The sequence below is a fragment of the Pipistrellus kuhlii genome, unplaced genomic scaffold (assembly GCF_014108245.1).
Source record: "Pipistrellus kuhlii isolate mPipKuh1 unplaced genomic scaffold, mPipKuh1.p scaffold_m20_p_17, whole genome shotgun sequence".
Taxonomy (NCBI): Eukaryota; Metazoa; Chordata; class Mammalia; order Chiroptera; family Vespertilionidae; genus Pipistrellus; species Pipistrellus kuhlii.
In genome coordinates this window covers 5,382,267-5,407,674 of record NW_023425482.1, presented here as the reverse complement: position 1 = coordinate 5,407,674, position 25,408 = coordinate 5,382,267, and the positions used below count along the sequence as shown (strand labels likewise).

The 25,408-nt window shown below is 40.9% G+C and overlaps 1 protein-coding gene across 14 annotated transcripts in view; it reads left to right on the top strand.

The window, feature by feature from the left end:
- The window catches only part of LOC118720525 (BTG3 associated nuclear protein), a 144,380-nt gene that overhangs the window by 15,112 nt on the left and 103,860 nt on the right, over nt 1-25,408 (top strand). For 9 of the 14 annotated variants that reach the window (XM_045582613.1, XM_045582610.1, XM_045582615.1 and 6 more), the window contains 2 exons: nt 14,524-14,618; nt 18,169-18,307. In XM_045582613.1, the coding sequence (XP_045438569.1) occupies nt 18,238-18,307 (70 nt within the window). In that variant the 5' untranslated portion in view covers nt 14,524-14,618; nt 18,169-18,237. The remainder of the gene's footprint in view (nt 1-14,523; nt 14,619-18,168; nt 18,308-25,408) is intronic. The other 5 variants (XM_036440546.2, XM_045582611.1, XM_036440549.2 and 2 more) reach the window with 2 other exon arrangements.

The following is a 25,408-nucleotide window of genomic DNA, read 5'->3' as shown; positions in this document are numbered from 1 at the left end:
GAAATGGGAACACACTACATCAAAGGTGGGGAACATTAAATGAGAGAATGTTTAATGTGGTGTTTAGGATTCAATAAATGGTAGCTCCTATAATTATTGTTATCATTAACTTAACCTGTCAGGTCCTATATCTTTTTATGCTTGTTAACCTCAAATGGTGCTGATTTAATTGATAAGAGGTTTGCATACAGTTTGAATTTTGTCTGTGATAAACTTACATCATATAATTTTAGATATTTAAAATTGGACAGGAGCTTAGAGGAATTTTAAATTAGTACAAGGTGCTAATTAAAAGCTTGGCTGTAATTGTAAAGTATACACTTGTTAACAAGTTCAAGAACCTACCATAACTGCACTTCTGTGAAGAATCTGCCAGTACCACATGTAGACCCACACTCTGAGGGTGTGAAATCACACAGCCCCCAGTCCCAGGAGATTTTAAAATCATTAGATGATTTTAGACAATTAGATAGTCTTTAGGGTTAAGACACCCTCCTGTTCTCTCCAGGGAAGTGACTTTTCTTTTTACTTCTTTAAATTGTAAACTAGAGGCCCAATGCATGAAATTTGTGTACGGTGTGTGAGTGTTTGTGTGTGTGTGTGTGTGTGTGTGTGTGTGTAGTGGGGATGTGTGTTCCTCAGCCCATTCTGCACCTTCTCCAATCTGGGACCCTTCAAGGGTTGTTCAACTGCCCGTTTACAGGGATTGGGCCATATAGGTGTGGCCAGCCTGAGTGAGGGGCTGAGGGCTGTTTTCGGGCTGGTCATACCCCCTTCAGGGTGGCGGTCTCCGCTGGGGTGTCTGGCCAGCCTGGGTGAGGGGCTGAGGGCTATTTACAGTCTGGCCACACACCTCCCGTGACCCAACCTCCCAGCCCCCTTTTTTTCCTTTTTTTAATTTTTTTTATTTCAGTGCCTCCTTGAGGCCAGGGCTGGTTGGAAGCAGATACCTGGGAATTATTTATTTTCTATAATTGAAACTTTGTAGCCTTGAGTGGAGGCCAGGGCTGGCCAGGGTGGACGGGAAGCTTGGCTTCCTCCATCACCAGGGACAACCCAAGCCTCCTGCTCGCTCCAGCTCTGTGGCAGCCACCATCTTTGTTGGGTTAATTTGCATAATCACTCCTGATTGGCTGGCGGGTATAGCAGAGTGATGGTCAATTTGCATGTTTCTCTTTTATTAGTGGAGATTGTTATTACTATATGGTGGTGTAATTTTGGTGTATAACTTGATATTCAGTGGTAATTTTAAATTCTATTAGATGATTTTAGACAATTTGCAATGTTGAGTATGAATTCCTACTGTCTCAGGGCCAATATTTCTTATAAGAACAGCTGGGCTGAAACCCGTTTGGCTCAGTGGTAGAGCATCGGTCTGCAGACTGAAGGGTCCCAAGTTTGATTCCGGTCAAGGGCATGTACCTTGGTTGCAGGCACATCCCTGGTTGGGGGTGTGTAGGAGGCGGCTGGTCGATGTTTCTCTCTCATTGACATTTCTAGCTCTCTATCTCTCTCCCTTCCTCTCTGTAAAAAAAAATAAAAAAATCAATAAAATATATTAAAAAAAAAAAAAAAAAAAAAAAAAGAACAGCTGGAGAGACTCAGTTGGTTAAGCATTTGTCTTGTGCACCAAAAAGTTGCCTGTTTGATCCCTGGTCCAGTGCATGTACAGAAGGCAACCAATCAATGTCCCCCCCCCCCCCCCCGCCCCCTCCCTCTCTCAACATGGGTGAGACTTAAAGAAAAGAACATATGTCAGTGGTTAAATGACTTTAAAATTTTACCTCTAATTCAGTATCTGATTATAAAGTGAGCTACAGTTGAATTTAAGTATGTAAATCTCAGAATCATAACTTTTTTCAGTAGAGATACAAACCTTGACTTATGTCATCTAATTCATTTTCACATCTCTAAATGTTTTTTATTTTAATGGTAAAAAATAGAGGTATAAATGCAGTGAAAGTGTAGGAGACAACATCAAACACGGTCTCCAAATACAGGGGTGGGCAAAAGTAGCTTACAGTTGTAATACAAATACATAATACAATAATGAATAAATAATAATACAAGAATAAACTCTGTTTTATGTACTCTAAACTGTAAACCTACATTCCCATCCATGCCCACCACTGTATTTAATGTTTTCTCTTGACTTTAAAAATTAAACTTTTTTTATTTTTTTATTTCATAGAGGAAGGGAGAGGGAGATAGAAACATCAGTGATGAGAGAATCGTTGATCAGCTGCCTCCTGCATGCCCCACACTGGGGATGGAGCCTGCAACTTGGGCATGTGCCCTGAACCTCCTGGTTCAGAGGTTGACGTTCAACCACTGAGCCACACCAGTTGGGCTTCTCTTGATTTTTTTAAAATTAGAAGATAATTAGAACCAAGATTCCTATTGTCCTTGCAGCAGAGGGATTGAAAGAGCTGTCAGGGCATTAAGGCATGAGTTTCAGGATTATCTATTTGCAGGATCATTTGAACCTGAAAATCAGTACTTTCTTCAATAAAGTATTTGTGGATGACTCTTGTGTGCCCAGAGTGGTGCTTGTGTTAGTAATGATCCAAGGCATTAAAGTGAGACTTTTATCCACTAGAGGAGCCAACACAGCTCCAAAGCAGCCATAGACAGTATGCAGACAGCTGGGCATGGCTGTATTCCAATAAAATTTTACTTGTGGACACTGAAATTTAAGTTTCATATAATTTGATGTTTCAAAATATTGCTTGTCTTTTTATTTGGCCCATGGGTTGTATAAAAACAGAGGGCCAGATTTGGAGTCATGGTTTTCCAACCATTGACTTGAATGCATTTGTTGGTTGAGAGAATAAAATGAGATTATATATAGGCAGGCAGGAGGTAGTCAGACTAGGAAAGGCTTGAAACCTGGATGGAGGAGTTTAGATGTGATGCCGTCAGCAGAGGAGGGCCATGGAAGGTGCTGAGCTGGGCTCTGAGAGGATGAGCCCTCCAGAAAAACCACTCAGGAATTTATAGGATGGACTAGTGGCCCAGTGCACAAAATTCATGCACATTAAAAGGGGATTAATTAGAGGAAATAATTTAATATTGCTATTTGCCCTTTCTCTATAATAGAAGTGTCAGAGATGAAAGAAAATTAGTAAAATGTATATGAAAACCTTCCTCCCCTCAGAGACTGGGGCTCACCATGGGACTCAGAGTCAGGTCCCTGCCCACCCATATGTGCCTCAAAATCGCTCAAGACCCAGACCCAGCCAGCCCCCACCTTGGGCTAGATCCAGACCTGGCCAGTCCCACACTTGTCAAGCCCTGCTGGGCAGGGGGCATAGCCTCAGGTCCCCTGGCCCAGCACTGGGAGGGAGGAGCAGCCTCAGGTTCCCTGTCAAGCCCCACTGGGCGGGGGCGCGGCCTGAGCTCCCCTGACCCAGCACTGGGCATACACCTCGAGGTCCCCCGTGGCCTGAGGTCCCCTGTCAAGCCCAACCAGGCAGGGGGGCCCAGCCTCAGGTCTCCTGGCCCAGTGCTGGGGTAAGGGTGTGGTCTGAGGTCCCCTGTCAAGCCCTACTAGGTGGTGGGTACGGTCTGAGGTCCCCTGGCCTGGTGCTGGGGTGGGGTGTGTGGCCTGAAGTCCCCTGTCCAGCCTCACCAGGTGGGGGACGCAACATGAGGTCCCCGGCCTGGTGTTGGGGCAGGGAAGCAGCCTGAGGTCCCCTAGCCCAGCCCAGGATGGGAAGTGCACCTTGAGGTACCCTGTCAAGCCCTGCCCGGCAGGGGGGAGCAGCCTCGGGTCCCCTGGCCTGGTGCTGGAGCAGGTGGTGAGGCCTGAGTCCCTGTCAAGCCCTGCCAGGTGGGGGACCTGGCCTGAGGTCCCCTGTAAAGCCTCACGGCGGCGGGGGAAGGGCGTAGCCTCAGGTCCCTGCTAATTGCTTCTTTAGGCTCCTTAAGGGAACTTGGCCTCAGCTGTGGGTGCAGCCATCTTTGTGATGGAGTGATGTTCAGTTACCACATTCCCTCTTTTATTAAATAGGATGAGAGAGGATTGGCTTCCTGCCTCAGCCATGTGTATCTCTGGGAGGGACAAAGAGACACTCATTCTGCCAGATCACTGGTCTTAGCTTTAGAGTGTGTTCCAGAAAGATGGTGCCTACACATCAGACTGGAGACAGGGACTGGGCAGGAGGCCAGTTCATGGATAACGAGGCACTTAGCAGACCAGGTGCAGTGGGAGAGAGGAAGAGAAAGTCTGGTTGGAATCAATAAGTGTGAAGAAATTATAGGATAGGGTCTGGTGATGGTTGGATACTTAAGGGTAACAGAGCAGAGAGAGTTAAAAAAAAATGTGCAGGGTGCTTTCTCAGAGGGGTTGGTATCTCCTTGATCAATATTCTTGGGGAAAAGGAGCTAATAGGGACATGAGAAGAGTTCATCTTTTAAAATAATCTAATATATTTCATTGTTGTCTTATGGGCATTAGATAGTGGTTTGAAATACTGGACTAAGGAAAGGCGTTGGCAAGAGTTTAATATGGCAAAATTTTGGGAGAGGTGGTTGTCAGTTCTGTAATCAGAGTGAGTGCCTGCCAGCACCCTCTGTGAGACAGTGCCTTCCGTTGTGCTACTTTTTTTCCTGAAAGCCTGGAAGGGGCCGCATGGGCACCTGTAGCCTGTTGCTTAGTCACTGCACTGCAATTGGAGTGGCCCACCTGACATGGAGCCAAGGGGGGTGGACATGCTCCACAAGGGACAGCTTTCAGAGGAGGATAGAGGTCTCAGGGGGACCCTGGAACAAGGCCCCAGGAGAGGGAGGAAGACATGGATGGATGGCCTGAGTGATGAAACTAGACCACCAACTTAACATCATACACAAAAATAAACTCAAAATGGATAAAGGACTTAAACACAAGACAGGAAACCATAAAAATACTAGAGGAATCCATAGGCAGAAAATACTGCTCCTAGGGCAATGTAAACTAAAGAGAAAATAAACAAATGGGACTATATAAAAATAAAAAGCTTTTTCACAGCATAGGAAACCATTAACAAAACAATAAGAAAGCCCACTATATGGGAGAACATATTTGCCAATGATATCACCAATAAGTTTTTAATCTTCAACATTTACAGGAAACTCATTCAACTTAAATCGAAGATAAACAATCCAATCCAAAAACGGGGAATGGACTTAATAGAAACTTTTTGAAAGACGAGAGAAGGAAGGCCAAGAGACATATGAAAACATTCTCAAAGTCACTAATTATTCCAGTGTTGCAAATCAAAATGACAATTCGGAACCATCTCATACCTGTCAGAATGGCTATCATCAACAAATCAACAAATGACAAGTGTTGGCGAGGATGCGGAGAAAAAGGAACCCTTTTGCACTGATGGTGGGAATGCAGACTGGTGCAGCCACTGTGGAGAACAGAATGGAGTTTCCTCAAAAAACTACCCTGTTTCCCTGAAAATAAAGACAGTGTCTTATATTAATTTTTGCTCCCAAAGATGTGCTAGGTCTTATTTTCAGGGGATGTCTTATTTTTCCATGAAGAAGAATACGGTACACATTTATTGTTAAATGAAAATAAAGGAAATTTATTACCTGTATGCGGTACAGTAGTACGGTAGCTGTCAACACAAACCAGACAAACTGTGAATCCTACAGTATCAAGAATTTACTCATTTTTTCAATGACAATCATGTCATCATCTTCTGGAACATCATCATAACAATCCAATTCCTGAATTTCCTGGAGAATTTCTTGTGACTCCATTTTTTTTCAGAATCAGTGGACCAAATCTCTCATGTTTAGCAATAGCATTCTGAAACAGGCCTAGGTGGGGGGCCTTATTTTCGAGGGATGCCTTATATTTCACTCAGAAGGAAACCTGTACGTAGGTCTTATTTTCGGAGGATGTCTTATTTTCGGGGAAACATGGTAAAAATGGAACTCCCATTTGATCCAGTGATCCCACTTCTAGGAATATATCCCAAGAAAACAGAAACACTAATCAGAAAGGATATATCCACTCCTGTGTTCATAGCAGCACAATTCAACATAGCTAAGATTTGGAAATAACCTAAGTGCCCATCAGCAGATGAGTAGATTAAAAAACTGTGGTACATCTACACAATGGAATACTATGCTGTGGTAAAAAAGAAGAAATTCTTACCATTTGCAACAGCATGGATGGGCCTGGAGAGCATTATGCTAAGTGAAATAAGCCAGGCAGAGAAAGATAAATATCACATGATCTCATTCATTTGTGGAATACAATGGACAGCATAAACTGATGAATAAAATACTAGATCCAGTGACAGAGAAACATCAATCAGACTGTCAAACTGTAGAGGGAAGGTAGGGGAGGGAGGAGGGAAGAGGGAGAGATCAACCAAAGGACTTGTATGCATGCATATAAGCCTAACCAATGGACACTGACAACAGGGGGGTGAGGGCATGAGTGGGGGGGGGGTAGTTGGGGAGCGTAATGGGGGGATGAGGACACATATGTAATACCTTAATCAGTAAAGAAATTAAGAAAACAAAAAAGACCAAGAAAAAAAATGCTGGTGCTAAAAGGCAGTCAGGAGTTGTTTACAGGGCTTTTGTCTAGTCTCTTGGAGAAAAGTTCCAATCCAACAGCGGGTTTGGAGACCAGATTTTTTGTTTGGAATTCAGAAGGGAGTGGGAAGAGACAATGTTTTGGATGGGCTTGGGCTCTAGAACCTGCTCTAGGAGTTAGGCACAGGAGAGATGTGATGGTGGTGGGCCGTGGCAGGCAAAGTGGGTTGGAGAGTTTTATTTTTTCTAAAGATTTATTTTAAAACCTTTTATTTTGTAATAATTTGAGATATACAGATAATAGGGGAGATAGTACAGCTTGTTCTTGTGTACCCCACACCCAGTTTCTCCCCATTAACAACACGCACCACCATGATGTGGGACAGTGTTTGCCAACATGAAGCTCTCCAAGCTCTGCTTGATCTAGCTGGAGCAAATTTTACTGAATCAGTGATTTTGTGCTACCTCCTCCTAACTTTAATCTAGAGAAAAATTGCTAGAAGAGCACAACGAATATACAGGTGTATAGCCTTCATCTAGATTCACAAAGGGTTAACATTCGTGCAGGTTTTTTTCCTGCATTTGAAAGTAAGTTGGAAAGATCACCTTATTTTTATTCCTAAATGCTTGAGCACTCATGTCTGAGAGCCATGACATTCTTTTTCAAAACTACACTTAAAAAAAACACACACAAAAAAACAATAATTCAGTGTTACTAAAGATACCGTCTATTTGAATTTCCTCTGAAATTCTTTTATGGCTGACCCCCACTCCATCCGCAGGACCTCACTTCATCTGGCAGGTCTCCTTAGCTAATTGAGAACAGACCTCTGCTAGTTTATTCTGTGCCATGGACTTTTTAAGACTCTCAACCCGTCGACCTGCACCTCTGACCCCTTCTCTCAGTCTGTGTTCCCCTAATGCTGTTTTTAGCTATGGCTAAGCAGTAGATCCCAACTGTACTTCTTAGTACGCATCAAAGATAGGGTTACATTGTCCTCTTTTGTAGCATATGTTAGTTGTATGTATGTTCAGTGTGTGCCCAGTTATTATTTTTAAAATAGTATATGAATGAATGCAGTAAGATCACAATACTATTGTTAATTGTGTAAAAAAGTTAATAGAGACTTATCAAAGTTTTTCTTGGAACTATAATATAAGGTTAGGGTGTTTTAGCCTATAGTCAGTTGTGCATTATTAGACTTCTGCATCTTTGGCAGCTGTAGTTTCTTATTTGATCAGAACAGATGATATTTCACAATGTAAGTAATTTAGTAGCTGTCAGGGAAGAATTAAAATATGGGTGTTATATATGTAAAAACCAAAATTTTTGTTGCAAGATAAATGCAGGCTTCTGCATTATTGGTTATATTTACCTTTGGCAATTGGTAAACCAAGTAAAAGTTGCTTTAAAAAAAAAAATATTTTATTGATTTTTTTTACAGAAAGGAAGAGAGAGGGATAGTTAGCAAATCGATGAGAGAGAATCGTCGATCAGCTGTCTCCTGCACACCCCACTGGGGATGTGCCCGCAACCAAGATACATGCCCTTGACCGGAATTGAACCCAGGACCTTTCAGTCCGCAGGCCAACGCTCTATCCACTGAGCTAAACCTGTTCTGGCTAAAAGTTGCTTTTAAATGCATTTGTAGTTTATTTTTTATAGCAGGATTGATCTGGAATTCACATTAATTCATATGTGGTTCTTACGTTTTCTTTTCTAGAAATGTACCTGAAAGCAGTGGTTGTCAAAGTGTGGTCTACAGAATCCCAGGGGTGTCCTTGAGACCTTCCCAGGGGTTCTGTGAGATCAAAGCAATTTTCATAATGATTATAAGTGGTCATTGCATATTGATGTTTGCACTGATGGTGCAGAGTCAATGGTGGGAAAACTGATGCTACTTTAGCACAATTACAGCTGAGGCCCTAAGCTGCATTTGTACAGTTGTGTTCTTTATTGCCATGCAATTAAAAAAAAATCTTATTCACCTAATAATGTACTTGATGAGGCAAGGTAAATCTCAACCTGAGTACTCCTCTTTAAGACAGGATATATGTGGAAAGTAGTTGTGTTGCATTTTGGAGTTAGAGGGTTCCCTCAAGGACAAGTCCTTCTGCAATTATTTGAGTTGCTAGTTGATCCTAGCTACTTTTTTAATGGGCCACTAGAAAAGAATAATTGACAAACTACCAATTTTCCTACTAAATGAACAAATTCAGCTTGCCACTTCAAGTAAAGCACCTAACATTCAGAATTCAGTGAATCTGTATTTTCCAGATGACAAGGACATGGTGTTACAAAATCACACTTATGTAAAAGTCCATTTAAAGGGCAGGACAGACCAATGGATTTTAAAGTAATAGTGTCCAAAAGTTCACTGATACAGTTTTAGATGTCACATTGCAAAAGGCCTTTATGAAAAATAAAACACTTGTTGAGTTTCAGTATTGTATTAAAAAAGAATATCTATAATTATCTGAAGGTTATTAAAATATATACTCTTAAAAAAATAAAATACATAGTTTTCCCTTTCCTAGCAGCACTTCTTTCTGAGACTGGGTTTTCTTCATATGCATCAACCAGAACAATCTATTACAACAGATTGAAAGCTGAAGCAGATATGGAATCCAGTTGTTTTCCATTAAGTCAGTCATTAAAGAGATTTGTAAAAATGCCAAACTATGTTCCTCTTAAGATTTTGCTGCTTTTGTTCTTTTGGAAACTATTGTTTCATAAAAATGCTTTGTATGTTGATAATTAATGTGTTAGTTTTTATAATTTTAAATGAATAAAGAAATATTCAAACATTTTCTGTTCTAATTTCAAACGTGATAACTATTGATAGCTATATAAGCACAGGTTTTGGGCTCTTATTAATTTTAAGATGATAAAGGGGGTCTTCAGACCAGTGAGTCTGTGGATTGTGACAGTGGGTGCTGTGAGATCAACTTAAATCCATTTTCTTCTCTTTTCTGCATTTGTTGTTTATATTTGAGGAGGTTTACATATTTTGGAAAACATGAATAAAAGTGGCAACTTTAATCAAACATTAACTGTAAGGAGGAAGGACCTGCTCTCTTGAGGCTAGTTTGATCTTTTCCTAATTTTAAACTCAAACCCTTTTTGGGAGGGGGCTGTCTTAAAGAAGAAACAATATGGCCTGAATTTCCCTAATTGGAAACCATTGGAAGAAGTATTTCTTGCTTCTTAATTTCCTAGTTTATCTATTACCAGTCATTTAGTCTTATTGCTCTTTGTTCCCTATTTCATCTTTTGCATATTTCCCCTCCCAACCCACACTGATTTTGTAAAATAAGTAAACTGAGTCTTTCTCCCATATCTCAGTTTAATAAAAATTTGTTTCTTTGCTTCATACTGGCTTTTAATTGATTATTTTATTACTATACTTATATTAAAGATTTGACTAAATGAATGCTTTTTAGTTTCTTGGAGGTTTCCCTGTTCCTGGAGATTTAGCTTTTTAAATAGGCACCACTTAGCTACTTCCTCACATGGGACTGGAAATTACCATTATGATTTTTATGGCATTCTGGGCTTGGGTGGGGTGCAGTGGGTGATGTAATGCCAAGAACACAAACCATATACCTATACCAGCACAAGGTTTTGGGGCCTCATTAATTTTAAGGCTCCAAGGAGGTGGAGTCTGCTGAAGGACCTTGGCGATGGTCCTTCCTCATTACTCTTCCAAGGGTCTTTTCTGCAGAATTGTGCTCTAAGACTTGTATGTATTTAGGCTCATCTTCCTCTTGTACTTGTTCATGGACAGTTCTAACCTCAGAGTAATACATTCAGATTATATTTTTGTCATCTGTAAAGTGAAGTTAGGGTAGCACTAATTGATTTGCAAGGCCCCTCCAAGATATGAAAAGGGTATACTAAGCTTTTTACCCATGACTTGTGGACTGTGTCTCTTTAGTCACTCTGCATGTATCTGATAGCTGGTAAGTAAGTCTAGTAGAGCAGGCCACTGCCCTGGGAGGTTATACACCAGGCTATATTGTTCTGTCTCCTGTGGAAATCATCCAATCCAAATCAGACTCAGCATTATTCGAGGATTGGCATAATAAACTGCTCTATGAAGACCACCCTAAAAAACTGATGGGAAATGGACCCAAATGCGATGATCCATGTGATGGCATTTTTACAATGACAGAATATCCCCGTGTCCATACAGCGAGACTGGTTATTTTTTCTCGCTGCCATTTTCACATAAGGAGAGCTGATAGTTGATACTAATAGTGTTTTCTTTTTTAACCTTTACTGCTGAAGCTAAGTTTATTGCTCAATCACAAGAGCCTTTCTTTTATTCCCGTTTTAATGGCCTTGTGACTTTATTGCATGGGTGTCCAAATTTATAGTTTCTTTAAAAATTAGCAATAAATTTGCAGTTCTGTATCTCAGCTGATGAACAGCTGCTGTGTCTTGCTGATGGCTGACAAGCAGCTTATTGTATTCTCACCGTTAATGGAAAGTGTAATTCACAAGAAGGTCACAGAAGTTCTCACTAAATAGCTTCGTGACTTAAATTATGGTACATTCCTACTGAAATCAAAACATGAATTGAAAGAACTTCGAAGACCTAATCCATGTTTTTAAATAGAAATGCTGACCTTCATAGTTCTGCATTGATGTGTAACTCTACAGTGGGCTCTTCCACTAGATTCATCAGATGTGTGTTCATTGAGGGCCAGCATCTGCCAACCCTGTGCTAGCCAGGGAGCAAAATGAAAATTCCTGCCCTCATGGAGCTGATCTTCTAGTAGAGAAGACAGTTTTAAACAAAATGAACATTCAGCACATGTAGTAAGTCGGACAGTAAGTGTTTTTCGATGAAGCAGGAGAGGGGAACAGGGATGTGGGTGCTGGTGGTGGGTGTAATTGAATGGGCGTAATTCAGGTATGGAATTGGCAGTAGGGGTAGGTGGGTGTCCGTGTAAGGGCCTTGAGCTGGGTGTACCTGCTGCACTCGGGAGGCCTCTTTGGATGGGGTGAGTGAGGATCAGCAAGAGAACCCGAGGGGCAGTGAGAGGTGCTGGCTGGTGTGCAGCTGGCTTCAGGGTTCCGGGAAAGCCATCTGAGTAAGCAGAATGCCTTCAGAGGGCTCTAAACAGTGAGGGACAGTCTGACATGGGTTTGATGTGATCCTGAAAGCTTTTTAACCAGGCTTTGGGAATAATTACGGGGTAAAGGTGGAGCAGGAAGGCCCTTGTGAAGGCCAGTGCACGACTCCAGATGAGCCCATAATACTTAAGAGAATTTACCCACAGATGGGACATGAGAGAGAGAAAAACCAAGACTGAAGGTTTTTGGTCTAAGCAACTGGTGTTAACATAAATTGAGATGGAAAGTCTGGGAGGAGCAGTTGGTTGTAGGGTATCGTGTTCAGTTTGGTAGTTAAGAGTTGGGACTAGATACCTAGAAGAGCTGTCCAGCAGGCTATCTGTAGTTCATGTCTGAGGTATGAGTTGAAGGGTGAATCTGAGCCATCAGCACATAGCTGGTATTTCAGAATGATTGAGAGAGGTCCAGCACCTGGGAGATCATGCAAACCTTCGAAGAACCTCCACAAGACAAGGCCAGGAGACTAGAGCCAGGCCAGGGAGGCGAGGGAGGGAGGCTGGCTGTGGAGGAGGTGGGAGTGAGCTCTGGGCAGGTGCTTGTGGTGGGCAAGGCAGGCTGGATAGGGGCAGTTTGGTCAGTACAGCAACTCTTGGGAATTATGCTCTGAAGGGGAGGTGGGAAGTAACAGTACAGTGTGTATTGGGAATGACCTGGGAGGCAGATGGCCAGGGACTCGGAGAGAACTGCTGATGGTAAAAAGGGGAGGGCATATCAGTATCTTTGGGCAGGAGCAAGGCCAGGTGGTGCCCATAAGTAGCCACAGGTGGGGTGGCTAAGTTCAAAGGAACTGATGGGGAAGACAGCAATGTCACTAGCTCACTGAGGAAGGAGGAGCTGGGGTTTAGAAGGGAGAGGAGAAGGTATGACACTGTGGTCCAGGAGGACGGGGCCCAAATGGGGCCCGCAGCCTTGGACATACCAGCACTAGTGGTCATGGTTAGGTGTGATGGATACATAAAGTTGTAGGTTATGTACTTGTTACTTTGTTTTAGAAAAACAATTTCACAGATGATAAATGAATATGGGCTTATAGAAAATTCAGCAGTCCTGAAGGATCAAGAATGAAAGTCAGCTCATATTGTCTATATTCCTTCCCTAACAGTATGTGTCATTTCAGACCATCTGGTGTGCATCTACACACACGGACATGTGACTACACATACATGCATTTTTAGAAAACAGAATAGGGATCATATACTGTTTGGCAATTTTCCTTTTATGTTCCTTTCTGTTAGTATTATATTCTGGAGACCTTTCCATTATGGTTCCTGCAATCAAACCACTCACATTAGTGTCTGCAGTGTTTTATAACAGGGTGTACCTTCATTTACCTCTCCCTTAAGATTGAGCACTTAGGTTGTTGATTTGGTTGGTGGGCTCTTTTTTTCATGTGCACCATAGAAGAGGCTCTCTTCAGCCACTTGAAAGGTTAGAATTCAGGATTTTATGTTGATTTCGGATTATTTTCTTAAGCCACTTGTAGAACTTTTAGAAACCAGGAAAAAGCTTGAATTGGGCCCTTGAAAACTTTCCACTAGCCTTCTCTGAGAGACATTTATTTAACCTGGAAGCCTTGGATCATGAATGGGCTTCAGGGTGGCTCATGTGACAGAGTCCAAAATATGTTAGTTTAAAGCAGGGTCCTAACTCGTCATTGCCATTAAAGACATTACTGAACATTAATCTCAGTCCAGTTGTTTTATTATATTAAGACTGGACTGTCTCCAGGACTTCTGAGAAATGGCAAATTTAATTTGCCAAAATGGCAACGGCATGCATTGCTCTGTTCCAGTTTTCTTGGGCTTGTTGCCCTACTTTTCTATTCAAGCCTTCTCTGTTAGCAGAATTTTAAATGACTCTTTATCCTGGCCAGAGAATCATTTTGAGTAAACAACTTGGATAATGTATGGTGTCCTCATTTGGAAGAGGTTAAGACTCAGGATTTTATGGTGAGTTTGGAATATTTTCTTGAGCCATTTTTAGAGCTCTCAGAACTCAAGAAAAGGCTTGAAAAAGGCCCCTGAAAACTTTTCACTAGACCTTTATGAGAGATAGGTATCTAACCTGGAAGCTATGGATCCAGGCCCATCATGAATGGGCTTTGGGTGTAGTTCTTTAATATACATTGTTTTAAGCAGGCGGTTGTTTATTTTCCTTTCTTATGAGGAAGTCTGAGACAGGCAGGCCAGGAGGCATGGCAGCTCCATAGATGTGAGGACCCAGGCTATTTCCTCCTTGTCCTTTGCTCCAACGTTCTAGCTCCTGTCCATCCTCATCCCTAGAGTCTAGCAGCGCAGGAGGGCCATGGTCACTGCCAGCTTTCTTTTGATGAGGTGCTGTCGCTGCCATGCACCGTGTCTGAGCTCATGTTCCATAGGTTCAAACTTGGCCAGGTAGCCAGCCACAGTGTGCTGTAGGAGAGGTGGGGGCTTTCTTTTGGTGCCCACATGGCCCTATAAATTAGGGCTCTTACACTGGTATTGGTAAAGCCTGTGAAACTTCGTAGAGTTTTGTCTATGCAAATTTCCAGGGAAAAGTTTCATGATTTGTTATTAATTAATTTCTAAAGCAGACTGAGACTCTAAAATGTCTTAAATCTATCAATTCAAAGATCAGTTGAATGGTATCTAACCGAGGTCTAACACCTTCATTACAGAGTTCAGTGTATCCCTTTAATAATCTTTGCTTTGGTTTTTAATTTGGGAAAAAAGAAGACTGAGATTATGGCATGAGTAGCTTTGATCTTCAAACTGACCCCCAGTTAACCACCAGTGACTTAGAGGTCATCTTCAGAGGACACACATTTAGCACAACACCTTATTTCCTTATCCTGACAGGTTCTCTGGAGCAGTTGCTGAGGATGAAGGTGGAAGAAACTCCCAGTGTTCAGCACAGGCACCAGGTTCAGAGAATATTACTGGATATAACTGAGGTTGGAATTGAGAATGTCCCCCACAGTTTATGCCTAAATATTTAGTTGTGTTATGCCTAAATATTTAGTTGTTCAGACACCTTTAAAAAGTGTGTAGTTTTTTTTTTAATTTTGAAAAGGCGATAAATGCATTTTATAAAAAATGCAAATAGTATAAAATAGTGAAAAGCAAAATATAATTTTCTTTTTACCCTTTATGTTCTGGGGAAATTCTGTGCATATGTTTCTAGCATATTTTTTAAAAAGTATGTTGTGTGCATTCTGCCCCACTTATATTCATGTAATACTGCATCTTGGGAGTTGGTCTTAGATATATTTGCCTCCCTTTACATTTATTTGAAATTCCATTGTTTGGCTGTTCCATACATTTTGTTTTTGTTGATGTTGTACATTTAGGTTGTGTCCATTTTGCTGCTAAAAGCAATGCCTTAGTTGTGTTTTTTTTTGTTTTTGTTTTTTGGTATGTAGATCTTTGTATAGATATATGAATCTATGTGCTGGAAGGATTCCTCAATAGGGAATGGCTATCTTGCTTGTTCTCCAGGGTTATACTCGCACCACCAGAAGCACAGGAGAGCTATTTTTTCTATTTCCTGATACTCTTCTAGTATAGTGTGTATCACACTGAATGTTGCTTTTGTTTTTTCCCCTTAATCTCCTGTTATACATATACTGGATCTTCTTTGTCACTATGCTACTTTTTCTTGAACTTTTTATTTCTTTTTCATTTAAAAAAATTTCTTCTTGTTTTTCTGAAGGCATAATTTATTGTTTATTTGCTCTTGGATTCCTTCTAATTTTCATTTCCAAAACTTTTTTTGCTTTTGTTTCTAACCTTTTCTGAGTTCTATCACTTCATTTTTGAGCTTTTCTCATGATGGTTTATAGTTAATAGTACCATATCATTTCCTTCATGTATTTTAACTTGTTTTGAAATATTAGGTAAGTATTTTTTATCTTTTTTGGTAACATGTCTTTCTAGCCTGTTTTCACTGACTGTAGTGATGTTATTTTCCTTCTTTTTTTTTCCAGAGAGGCAGGGAGAGGGGGAGAGAGAGAGAAACATCAATGGTGAGAGAAGAAACATTGATCGGCTGCCTCCTCCATGCTCCCCACTGGGGATCGAGCCCACAACCCGGGTGTGTGCCCTGATCAGGAATCAAACAGTGACCTCCTGGTTCATAGGTCAATGCTCAGTCACTGAGCCCACACTATATTGCTTCTTATTCTCTTTTAAAATTCAGTATCTTTTCTTCAATTGGACCTCAATTTTTTTTGTTTATTTTGATGTGTAATTAATTTTCCTAATTATTTAGAAGGGAGGCTTGATTTAGAATAGTTTTTCTAATTTCAGTGTTGTAAGCTCTTATTTTACATGTTTTTTAGGAAGTTAAAAAAAAAAAAGTAGCAATTCATTTTCTGAACTCTCCTGGCTCTGTTTTTCTCTCCCTCCTTTAATTAGACTTTGATTTGTCTCTGTCATTGTTTTCCCTGTCCTGTATATCTTTTATTCTGTTTTCAGTCTTTTCGTTTCAGTGTGTTTGGCGTACAGGGAGCTTGGGTGATTATTTTTAAGAGTTCATGGGCCCCAGAATGTTCTAGGTCTTCTGGACTTCATTGCAGACCTCTTGCATTTGTCTCCTGTGGGATTGTGCTCATTTCCTGGTTTCAGTTGCTGTTCTCAAGTTGACATTACTTCTCTCTGCTCCCTGTTTCTACCATGATGATCTTGTCGCTGTCAGTGGTGTGTCCCTACTTGCTTGCATTTTGGAGTTTGTTTGGAAGACCTTATCACTCAGTTCTGTTATGGACATTGACCTGGTTTTGCTATCCTAGCTGCTCCATGTGTTTTTATGGGGGGATTTGAGGAGACTAACAATCTTTTAGTAAAGGACTCAAAGTTCCTTTGGGAACTTTTGTTTCTTATCCAGATTGGTTATAAGTCTCTTTTTTGTTAAGGACTCTTGGTATTTTCTCACCTCATTCAGTCTTGTATGAAGTGATCATACATTTGATTAGATGTTTATAAAGGAAGATTTAAGAGAGGAGATTGGTTCCTCTAACAAGTTGTCTTCCCTATGAAATTCTGGAGCTACCATTTAAGCTGTAGAATATAAGTCTGGACAAAAGAGAAGAGGAATCATGTTGTTTATAAGATTTAAGAACACATGTGAAACTTGCAAATTAATTTAATGTTTGTTGGAACGTATCTTTAAAAGTTGTTGGTCAGGAGATTTCAATTTGAAAATAGATGATCTGAAAATTGTAAGTTATCTCTCTGCGGCCCCACAGGAATTGTGTAGAGATGGTAAGTTCTTACTGATGAAAGGAGCTGTGCTGTAGAGTTGAATGCATGGTTTCTGTCCTCAGGGAGCATGTAGTTGAGGTGGGAAAATAAATAATTTCTTTTATAAGTATTTACTTATAAATAAATAATATAAAGTATAATAAGATAAAAATATTACAGTGACATTGATTCCTGAGTTCTTCAGGATATCTTCTTTTTCAAGTACTAAATTTGGATATCTGATTGCGAGGTCATATTTAAAATGATATGGCCTCATTTTTGTTTTGGAAAAGAAGGTCTCTCGAGGCCTAATCAAAGTGTTTCAGGATCAGGAAGAAAGTAACTATTCCAAACACAATGCTAGGCTCAGGGATGACAGTTCACACCAGAGGTGGCCCTGCCCCAGAAGATGCCCTGTGGATAAGATGGCAGTGCTCTCGGGCATAGTAGGGGACTGTGTTGCAGTTCATGTCTGTGCTGGAAGCCAAGGGGAAGCAAAATAGAGGAGCTCAGAGAGAGGGTGGATTTGAGTAGGAGAAACGGAGTATGGGGTTAGCCTTGGCTGAAAAGTCCATTAGGTAAACTTTGGGAGGTGAGAGTTTTATTACTGGTGGAGACAACAGTGCAATGGCTTTCTGGGGTGTGGTGTGAGCTGATACCCCACGGGGAGCAGGTGGAAGATAGGATGTATTCTGTGGGCTGTAGGGAACCATTGGAGACTTTTGGCTTGGGGATGACGTGTTTAAGCCATTTTAGGAAGGTGACTTTGGAGGCGGTGTGAGGAATGGGTTGATAAAGTGAGAGGCTCTCAGGTAGGGCTAGACAGAAGCAATGAGAATTTTTTTGAACTATTTCTCAATTCTCCAAAAGTGCTAACCTTTTGGTGGTTTGGGGCAAGAAGAACTCTATATTAAAAACAAAATTTGAGACCGCCTGATGTTCTCTTTTTATTTTAATTTTAATTATCCTCACCTGAGGATATATTATTGGTTTTAGAGAGCGAGAGAAAGGAAGGGAGGTGGGAGAGAAAGAGAAAGAAACATCAATGTGAGAGTGAAACATTGACATGTCCCAGGGATAGAATCCACAACCTAGGTATGTGACCTAACTGGGAATCTTAACCCACAGCCTTTTGGTGCACAGGATGACGCTCCAACCAACTGACCAGAGCCTGTTGTGCTCTTGAATATGTATGGTTAACAGTTTTCATTTCACAGGTCACAATCATTAATCTCCCTCTCTGCTCTTGTGTTTGTTTTGTAGGTGACAGAATCCTAGTCCTGTGTGAGTTTGATTCTTGCTTGTTGACTGGCCCCTCTTCTCTCCTTCTGGATGATGTCAGAACAGGATCTGGCGGATGTGGTGCAGATTGCAGTAGAAGACCTGAGTCACCATCACCCAGGTATAGAGCTTTGTGAGAGCAGATGGACTTTGTTCTCTCTATTTATTATTATTATTGTTATTGTTATTATTATTATTATTTTAAAAGATACATTTTATTGATTTTTTACAGAGAGGAAGGGAGAGGGATAGAAAATTAGAAACATCGATGAGAGAGTAACATTGATCAGCTGCCTCCTGCACACCCCCTACTGGGGATGTGCCCGCAACCCAGGTACATGCCCTTGACCAGAATCGAACCCTGGACCCTGAGTCCTCAGGCTGACACTCTATCCATTGAGCCAAACCGGTTTCGGCATTCTCTCTATTTTTTAAAAATCCAAAAGTGCGCTAAGCTGGTGTGGCTCATTAGTTGAACGTCTACCCATAAACCAAGAGGTCACCTTTTATAGGTGTTCTCTCATTTATTGTGGGTGGCATTTATATTTTTTGCACTGTTTTTATTTCATATAAATCCATGCAGTAAAGATCCCTGCAATTATATCTTGGAAAATCATTTTTTTTTTTCATGGTAAATTCTCAGCAGAATTGCTTTGTATGTTTACAATTTTGATAAGGCACTGACAGATTTCCCAGAAATGTTTTACTATGTTACTATTCCATCAGCTGAGTGAGAACAATTACTTTCCTACACTTGGGCTAAGGCTGGTAATTTTTCTTATTGATGTTAAAAGCATACATCTACTTTGAAACCTTAGTTAAATATTTGTTTAAGAAGGCCTCATAAAAGAAACCCTAAATTTCAAGAACTTCACTTATGAAAAAACTTTGTCTACAATTTTATTTTGTAAAAGGATTTCTCAGTAAGTTTTCTCTTTATTTTTTTGCCTTAAAGTTTTCAGTTATAGTCACAAGTGCACATAATTAAGTCACTGAATGTCTGTTGCATGTTTTTTCCTTTTAGAATAGTGGAATTAAAATACTGAATTATTTTTCCTATATAAAAGATAATTTTCAGAAAGCATGATGTCTATCCTATGATCTATTTAATATGTCAATTGGGAAGTATTTCATTTGGAAATTAGTTATGATACAGAAGGGGAGAGTAATATAAATAATTTTGGAATTAAATGAGCGGTCATGAAATGAAGTGCTTCATTTCAGGAATACTATTCTTTTTATTTTGCTTCTGATTTTTTCTTCACAGATAGGATTCTATTTTATTTGTCACCATTGAAAGTCTAAATTTTAAACAGATTCTTGGACTTGGGGCCCCTATCCATTAGCTCGTTCAACGTTAGCCCCTGTCTTATTTCTAGTAGTTTTATTGGAGCTGTGACTTTCACCACAAAGCTCCATGAGTTTTCCCAGTTCAAACTTGGGCTTCTTCAGCATTTTTACTTTTCTAACAAAGACTTCGTGGAGTGGATAAATAGGTTGGCAAACCTTTCTTCTAACTTTTCTAATGCTCTGGAATAAACTTATTAAGATCACTTTTATGGAATCATTTGTATCTCTTAGGTCATGATTTTCATCATCTTTTTCTGGATTTGGTGGGCCAGTTGATGCTGAACACAGGTCTTCCGAATCTGATTGTTGTCATTTTTAGTAAAACCAACATAGAATAGAGAAGCAAACAACCATTGGTAGTTATTTAAAAAAAAAAATACAGAGAGAAAGGGAGAGAGATAGAGTTAGAAACATTGATCAGCTGCCTCTTGCACACTCCCTCCTGAGGATGTGCCAGCAAACAAGGTACATGCCCTTGACTGGAATTGAACCCAGGACCCTTCAGTTCGCTGACCAAGACTCTGTCCACTGAGCCAAACTGGTCAGGGCCCAATGGTAGTTTTGACATCAACATGAGTCATGCTCTTTAATTTTGTCATGGGTAAGATCCATGCCGTGGAAATCAGGTGGTTTTGCCCTGTACATTTAGTAATTAGCTTGAATTTTCTAACTGCAATGTCATCATTCTGCAGATCAGTTTGGCTCACTTCAAAACCATGACCCTTGAGACCATCAGATGTGATTTTGGTTCCTTGACGAGTGTTTTTGTGATATTTCTTATATTGAACATAGCTGGTGCTTTCACATCACACTGATCTTTCTTAGATAAGAGACCAACCCATTTTCTTGGCTCCCTGTTAGCCACGTAGTGACCTGTGTACGTGGCTTCCCTGTGTTTACCCCAACGCCTTTTGTTTAATTATTGCCAACTACCATGGTGCTGCTCAGAGAGCCAAAAGCTGCTTCTGATTTTTTTAGTAAGAAGCAATATCCCTATTAATTGGCAAAATCAAGAGCCTCATCAGATCATTGAACAAAGTTGGGGATATGAGTGCAGCTCTTCAACTACAATTTTCTCTGTAAAAACTAACCAATTTGTTTAGAGCTAGAACTTGTAGCTCTGACCTCGTTAGCACCACACCTTAGATACCTTTGAACTTAAAAAGAAGTAGCACTAGCACTGTATATAGCAATTTAAAAAATATCCATGTTTATATTTTGGGAGGTGAACAACAATTTCTTTAGAAAGCACACACTGCAATGTTATAAAAGAGAAATTTCTGTTCACATACAATTTAAGCATTTTTAGAACTATTAAAATTCTGATAGCTGATTTCCTACATAAATTCCCTCTTTGTAGATTATAGTCCAAGGAAGGCATAGAGAAGTCATTTCTAATCTTGTTTTGTGCCTTCTCTGTTCCTTAAATAACTGGGAATTATAGTTTATTGACTGTTTAATGAGAACCTGTATGCAAGGCTCTCTGAGGCCTTTATGGGCAGAAAGCCTGCAATTTCTGACTCAAAAGAACTTGCACACACCCAGCAAATACCATGGTGCATTACACATGTTTGTATTCAGAATGGGTTTAAGATTGAGATTATTTTTCCATCATCTCTAAACTATGACCTTTAAGAAATTTAGAAGTATAGTTAAGCAAGTAGAATAAACAAAAATTTCCCATAATCCTAATAGAAGAACTGCTTTTAAAATGTTGGCATGTAAGTCCCAATTTCCATTTAAAAATAAATGTTTCGGTTTTGGTTTGCATGTGCTCACCATACAGCTGCACTTACTTCACTTGTCTGCATGTAACTTTCTTTGGACCTATCTTTGCAGGTGGTTGTGCTGGCTCTAAAATGAGTATTAAGCCCTGGGTGGTTTTACTTAGCATCTTTACACTTTCCTTAGAGCATCGGCCTTCGGACTGAAGGGTCTTAGGTTCCATTCTGCTCAAAGATATGTACGTTGATTACAGGCTCCATCCCTGGTCCCGGTTTGAGGTCATGTGGAGGCAACCAATCGACGTGTCTCTCACATTGATGTTTCTTTCTGTCTCTCTGCCTCCCTTCCACTCTTTCTAAAAGTCAATGGAAAAAATATCCTCAGTGAGGATTAACAAATAAAAAGGAGTATTGAGTTCTTTAATATAAATCTAAAAGTAATGCACACAAAATTATAACAAGGATGCAAGAAAGGACAAAGAAGAAAAGAAACTGTGGTCCTGCAGCCAATGGGAAATTATTGGTGAATCCTGGTGTTGGTGCCTATGCCATCTGCCACAGGCACATCTCCTTTTACGCATCTGCTTCATTACTCTTTGCTTCTAGCCTGAGGTGCTTCACGCTGCCAAGGGGCATGGAGTCTTCTTTCTGTGGTTACAGGAACAAGCTATGTGGCTCTGGACAAGTCACTTAACCTTTCTGGACTTGTTTTCTATTCAGCAAATTAAAAGGATTAAAATGATTGCCAAGGTTTCTTTCTGTCCTCCTAGTCCTGGTATAATTACCAGTTTTCTTTAGAGGTGACAAAAATTTTGGGAACCTGTGTTTTGGTAACCACAAACACTTGTAGATGATGATTTCCCCCCTTTTTACTTAATTAAATGAACACTCATTTTTATCTATTTTTGTGGAGGTGGTCAAAGCATTTCCTGCCCTACAGGATCCTGCTCTACAATGATCTTGGCAAGATGCTTTTTAAAAAAATCTTTATTGTTCATATTATTACAATTGCTCCTCATTTTTCCCCCCTCCATTGCTCCCCTCCACCAGGATCCCACCCCACCCTCTGCCCTTTCTCCCACCTCCATTGTCCTCATCCATAGGTGCACAGTTTATGTTCAGTCTCTTCTTGCACCCCCCACTTCCCTTTTCCCTGAGAATCGTCAGTTCACTCCCCTTCCATGCCTCTGATTCTATTATATTCACCAGTTAATATTGTTCATCATATTTTTTAATCCCTTTGGTTTTTAGATTCACTTGTTGATAGTTACATATTTGTTGTTCATAATTTTTATCTTTATTTTCTTCCTCTTCCTAAAGAACCCCCTTCAACAATTCATATAATTCTGGTTTGGCGGTGATGAACTCCTTTAGGTTTTTTTTTTATTTGTGAAGCTCTTTATCTGGTCTTCGATTCTGAGTGATAGCTTTGCTGGGTAGAGTATTTTTGGCTGTAGGTTCTTGCTATTCATCAGCTTGAATATTTCTTGCCATTTCCATCTGGCCTGCATGGTTTCTGTTGAGAAATCAGCTGACAATTGTAGGGGTGTTCTTTATAGGTAACTACCTGCTTTTCTCTTGCTGCTTTTAATATTCTCTGTCTTTTGCTCTTGGAATTTTAATCACGATGTGTCTTGATGTGGTACTCTTTGGATTCCTTTTTTGTTTGGGGTTCTGTGCGCTTCTTGGACTTGTAAGTCTAATTCTTTCCCCAGGTGGGGAAGTTTTCTGTCACTATTTCTTCTAATATGTTTTCGGTATCTTTCTCTCTCTTCTTCTGGACCCCCATAATTCTGATGTTGGTTTGCTTAAAGTTGTCCCAGGGGTTTCTTATATTATCTTCAGCTTTCTGGATTCTCTTGTCTTCTTGCTTCTGCAGAGGAGTGTCTTCTGGCTCTTTATGTTCCAAATCTTTGACTTGATTCTTGCGATCTTCCATTCTGTTTTTAGGACTCCGTGTAATATTTTTTATTTCAGACAATGTATTCTTTATTTCTAGCTGATCCCTTTTTATTTCTAGTTGATCCCTTTTCATATCCTAATAGGTCTCGTTTATTTTATCGGACTTTTCTAGGAAGTTCTTTTTTTTTTTTTTTAATATATATTTTATTGATTTTTTACAGAGCAGAAGGGAGAGAGATAGAAAGCTAGAAACGTCAATGAGAGAGTAACATCGACCAGCTGCCTCTTGCACACCCTCTACCGGGGATGTGCCTGCAACCAAGGTACATGCCCTTGACTGGAATCGAACCCGGGATCTTTCAGTTCGCAGACCGACGCTCTACCACTGAGCCAAACCAGTTTCGGCATCTAGGAAATTCTTGAAAAACCTTATAATCGTGGTTTTGAACTCTATATCCAGTAGCTTTTTGACCTCCATTTCTTTCGTTTGTGATCTGTTTCCTTGTCTTGGCATTTTCACAGCTTCCCTGGATTGGTAAGGTGGCTTTGTGTGCTAAGGTGTCCTATATGGTTCAGTGGGTCAGCCTCCCACTTATCTGAGGTGGGCACTCTTGGTGCACCCCTTTGTGGACTGTGTGTACGGCCTTATTATAGTTAAGTCTTGATTGTTGTTTGTATCACTGGGAGGAACTGACCCCAGGCCAATTGGCTGTGAGGATCAGCTGTGTCTATGCCGGGAAACAGCCTTATTTTACTAGACTTGGAAAATTGCAAAAGCCTCTGTGCTCAGCTTGGATGGGGCGGAGTTTCAGGGTGGAGCCTACAGCCTTGGCTTCTCATCAACCCCACCCTATGAGGTTCCTGAGTCTCAGTGTTCCCCAGTGACCTTCAGTACTCATTGCAAGCACTTCTGAGAGAAAGGTGCCCTCGAGTTTCGCCCACTACCAGACAGCCTAGTCTCTCCCCCAATGAGCCCGGAACTGGGGTTCAGTGCAGTTGGAAGTGGGGTTGGAAGTGAGGTTCAGTGCAGTCCGGAGCTTTTGTCTCCTTCCCGCTAGGGCAGTTCAGCAGCACAGTCAACATTCCATCCTCTGTGTGCAACGTGCGCTCCTCTGGGACTCTGTGACTTTCGCTGCTCCCCTGAGTTTCCGCCTTACAGCCCAGATTTCCTCCGTATGAGCCTGGGTCCCCAGGGTCAGGCCTAGAACTGGGGTTCAGTGCAGTCGGAACTGGGGTTCAGCACAGTCTGGAGCTTTTATCTCCTTCCCGCTAGAGAACGCCAGCCAGGCACCCAGCCGCTCCCTCCTCTCCGACTTCATCCTCTCCCCGTGCACACACTGTGTCTCCATACCTTAGGCTTTTACAGCTCCTCTGATTTTCCTTCTGGTTTTCTCTTTTTTTCCAGTTGTAGAATTTCCAGTTAGTCAGCTTTCCTGTAGTTCTGGATAATGTCTATTTTCTATTTTAGTTGTATTTTTTGAAATTGTTGTGTGAGGCTGCAGTTAGGCGTTTACCTATGCCGCCATCTTGGTTGGGCTCCCCTCCCCCCGGTAAGATGCCTTTTGTTATTGTCAGTCCTTGGCTGGTTCCTGCAGAGGAGCTTTGTGTAATCATCTCTGGGAGATCATTTTACTACGCCTGCCTAGGAACCATGAAAGGTTTGTGTTTGAGTCATGGGACTATGCAGTATCTTTATACTTAAGAGTTTTGAGATGAATTATCGAGTATGTATAAGTTTAAAGGCATTGACAACTCTTTTTTTAAAAATTGAGATTTTATTTGGAATCTCAAGATAGCCTGTTGAAGTGGCGGTGCTTTGATTGAGGTGGGGCCTGGGCCATAGTGACCTGTGCACTTGGCCTCCCTTGTGCTTTTCCTGACCCTCCCTGAGCAGAATAGAGATCTAATGCCAGATGCGCTGTGTCCAGCTTTTTGTGAGGTACTAGGGGGTTCTTTTTATAGTTCTGTGCCATAGTACGAGCAGGTACTACCCTGTTTCCCCGAAAATAAGACAGTGTCTTTTATTAATTTTTTCTCCCAAAGTTGCGATAGGTCTTATTTTCAGGGGATGTCTTATCTTTCCATGCGCTGGGTCTTATTTTCGGGGAAACATGGTAGTTCTAATACTCATGTGGGTCTGGTGGAAGAGGGATAGATTTCCTTGAGTGGAGGTGGTTGAGCACAAAGAAGATTGGAGGGGGAAGACCTAAGACTGTTAGACAACATTGTCTAGGTGAGGCAGGCAT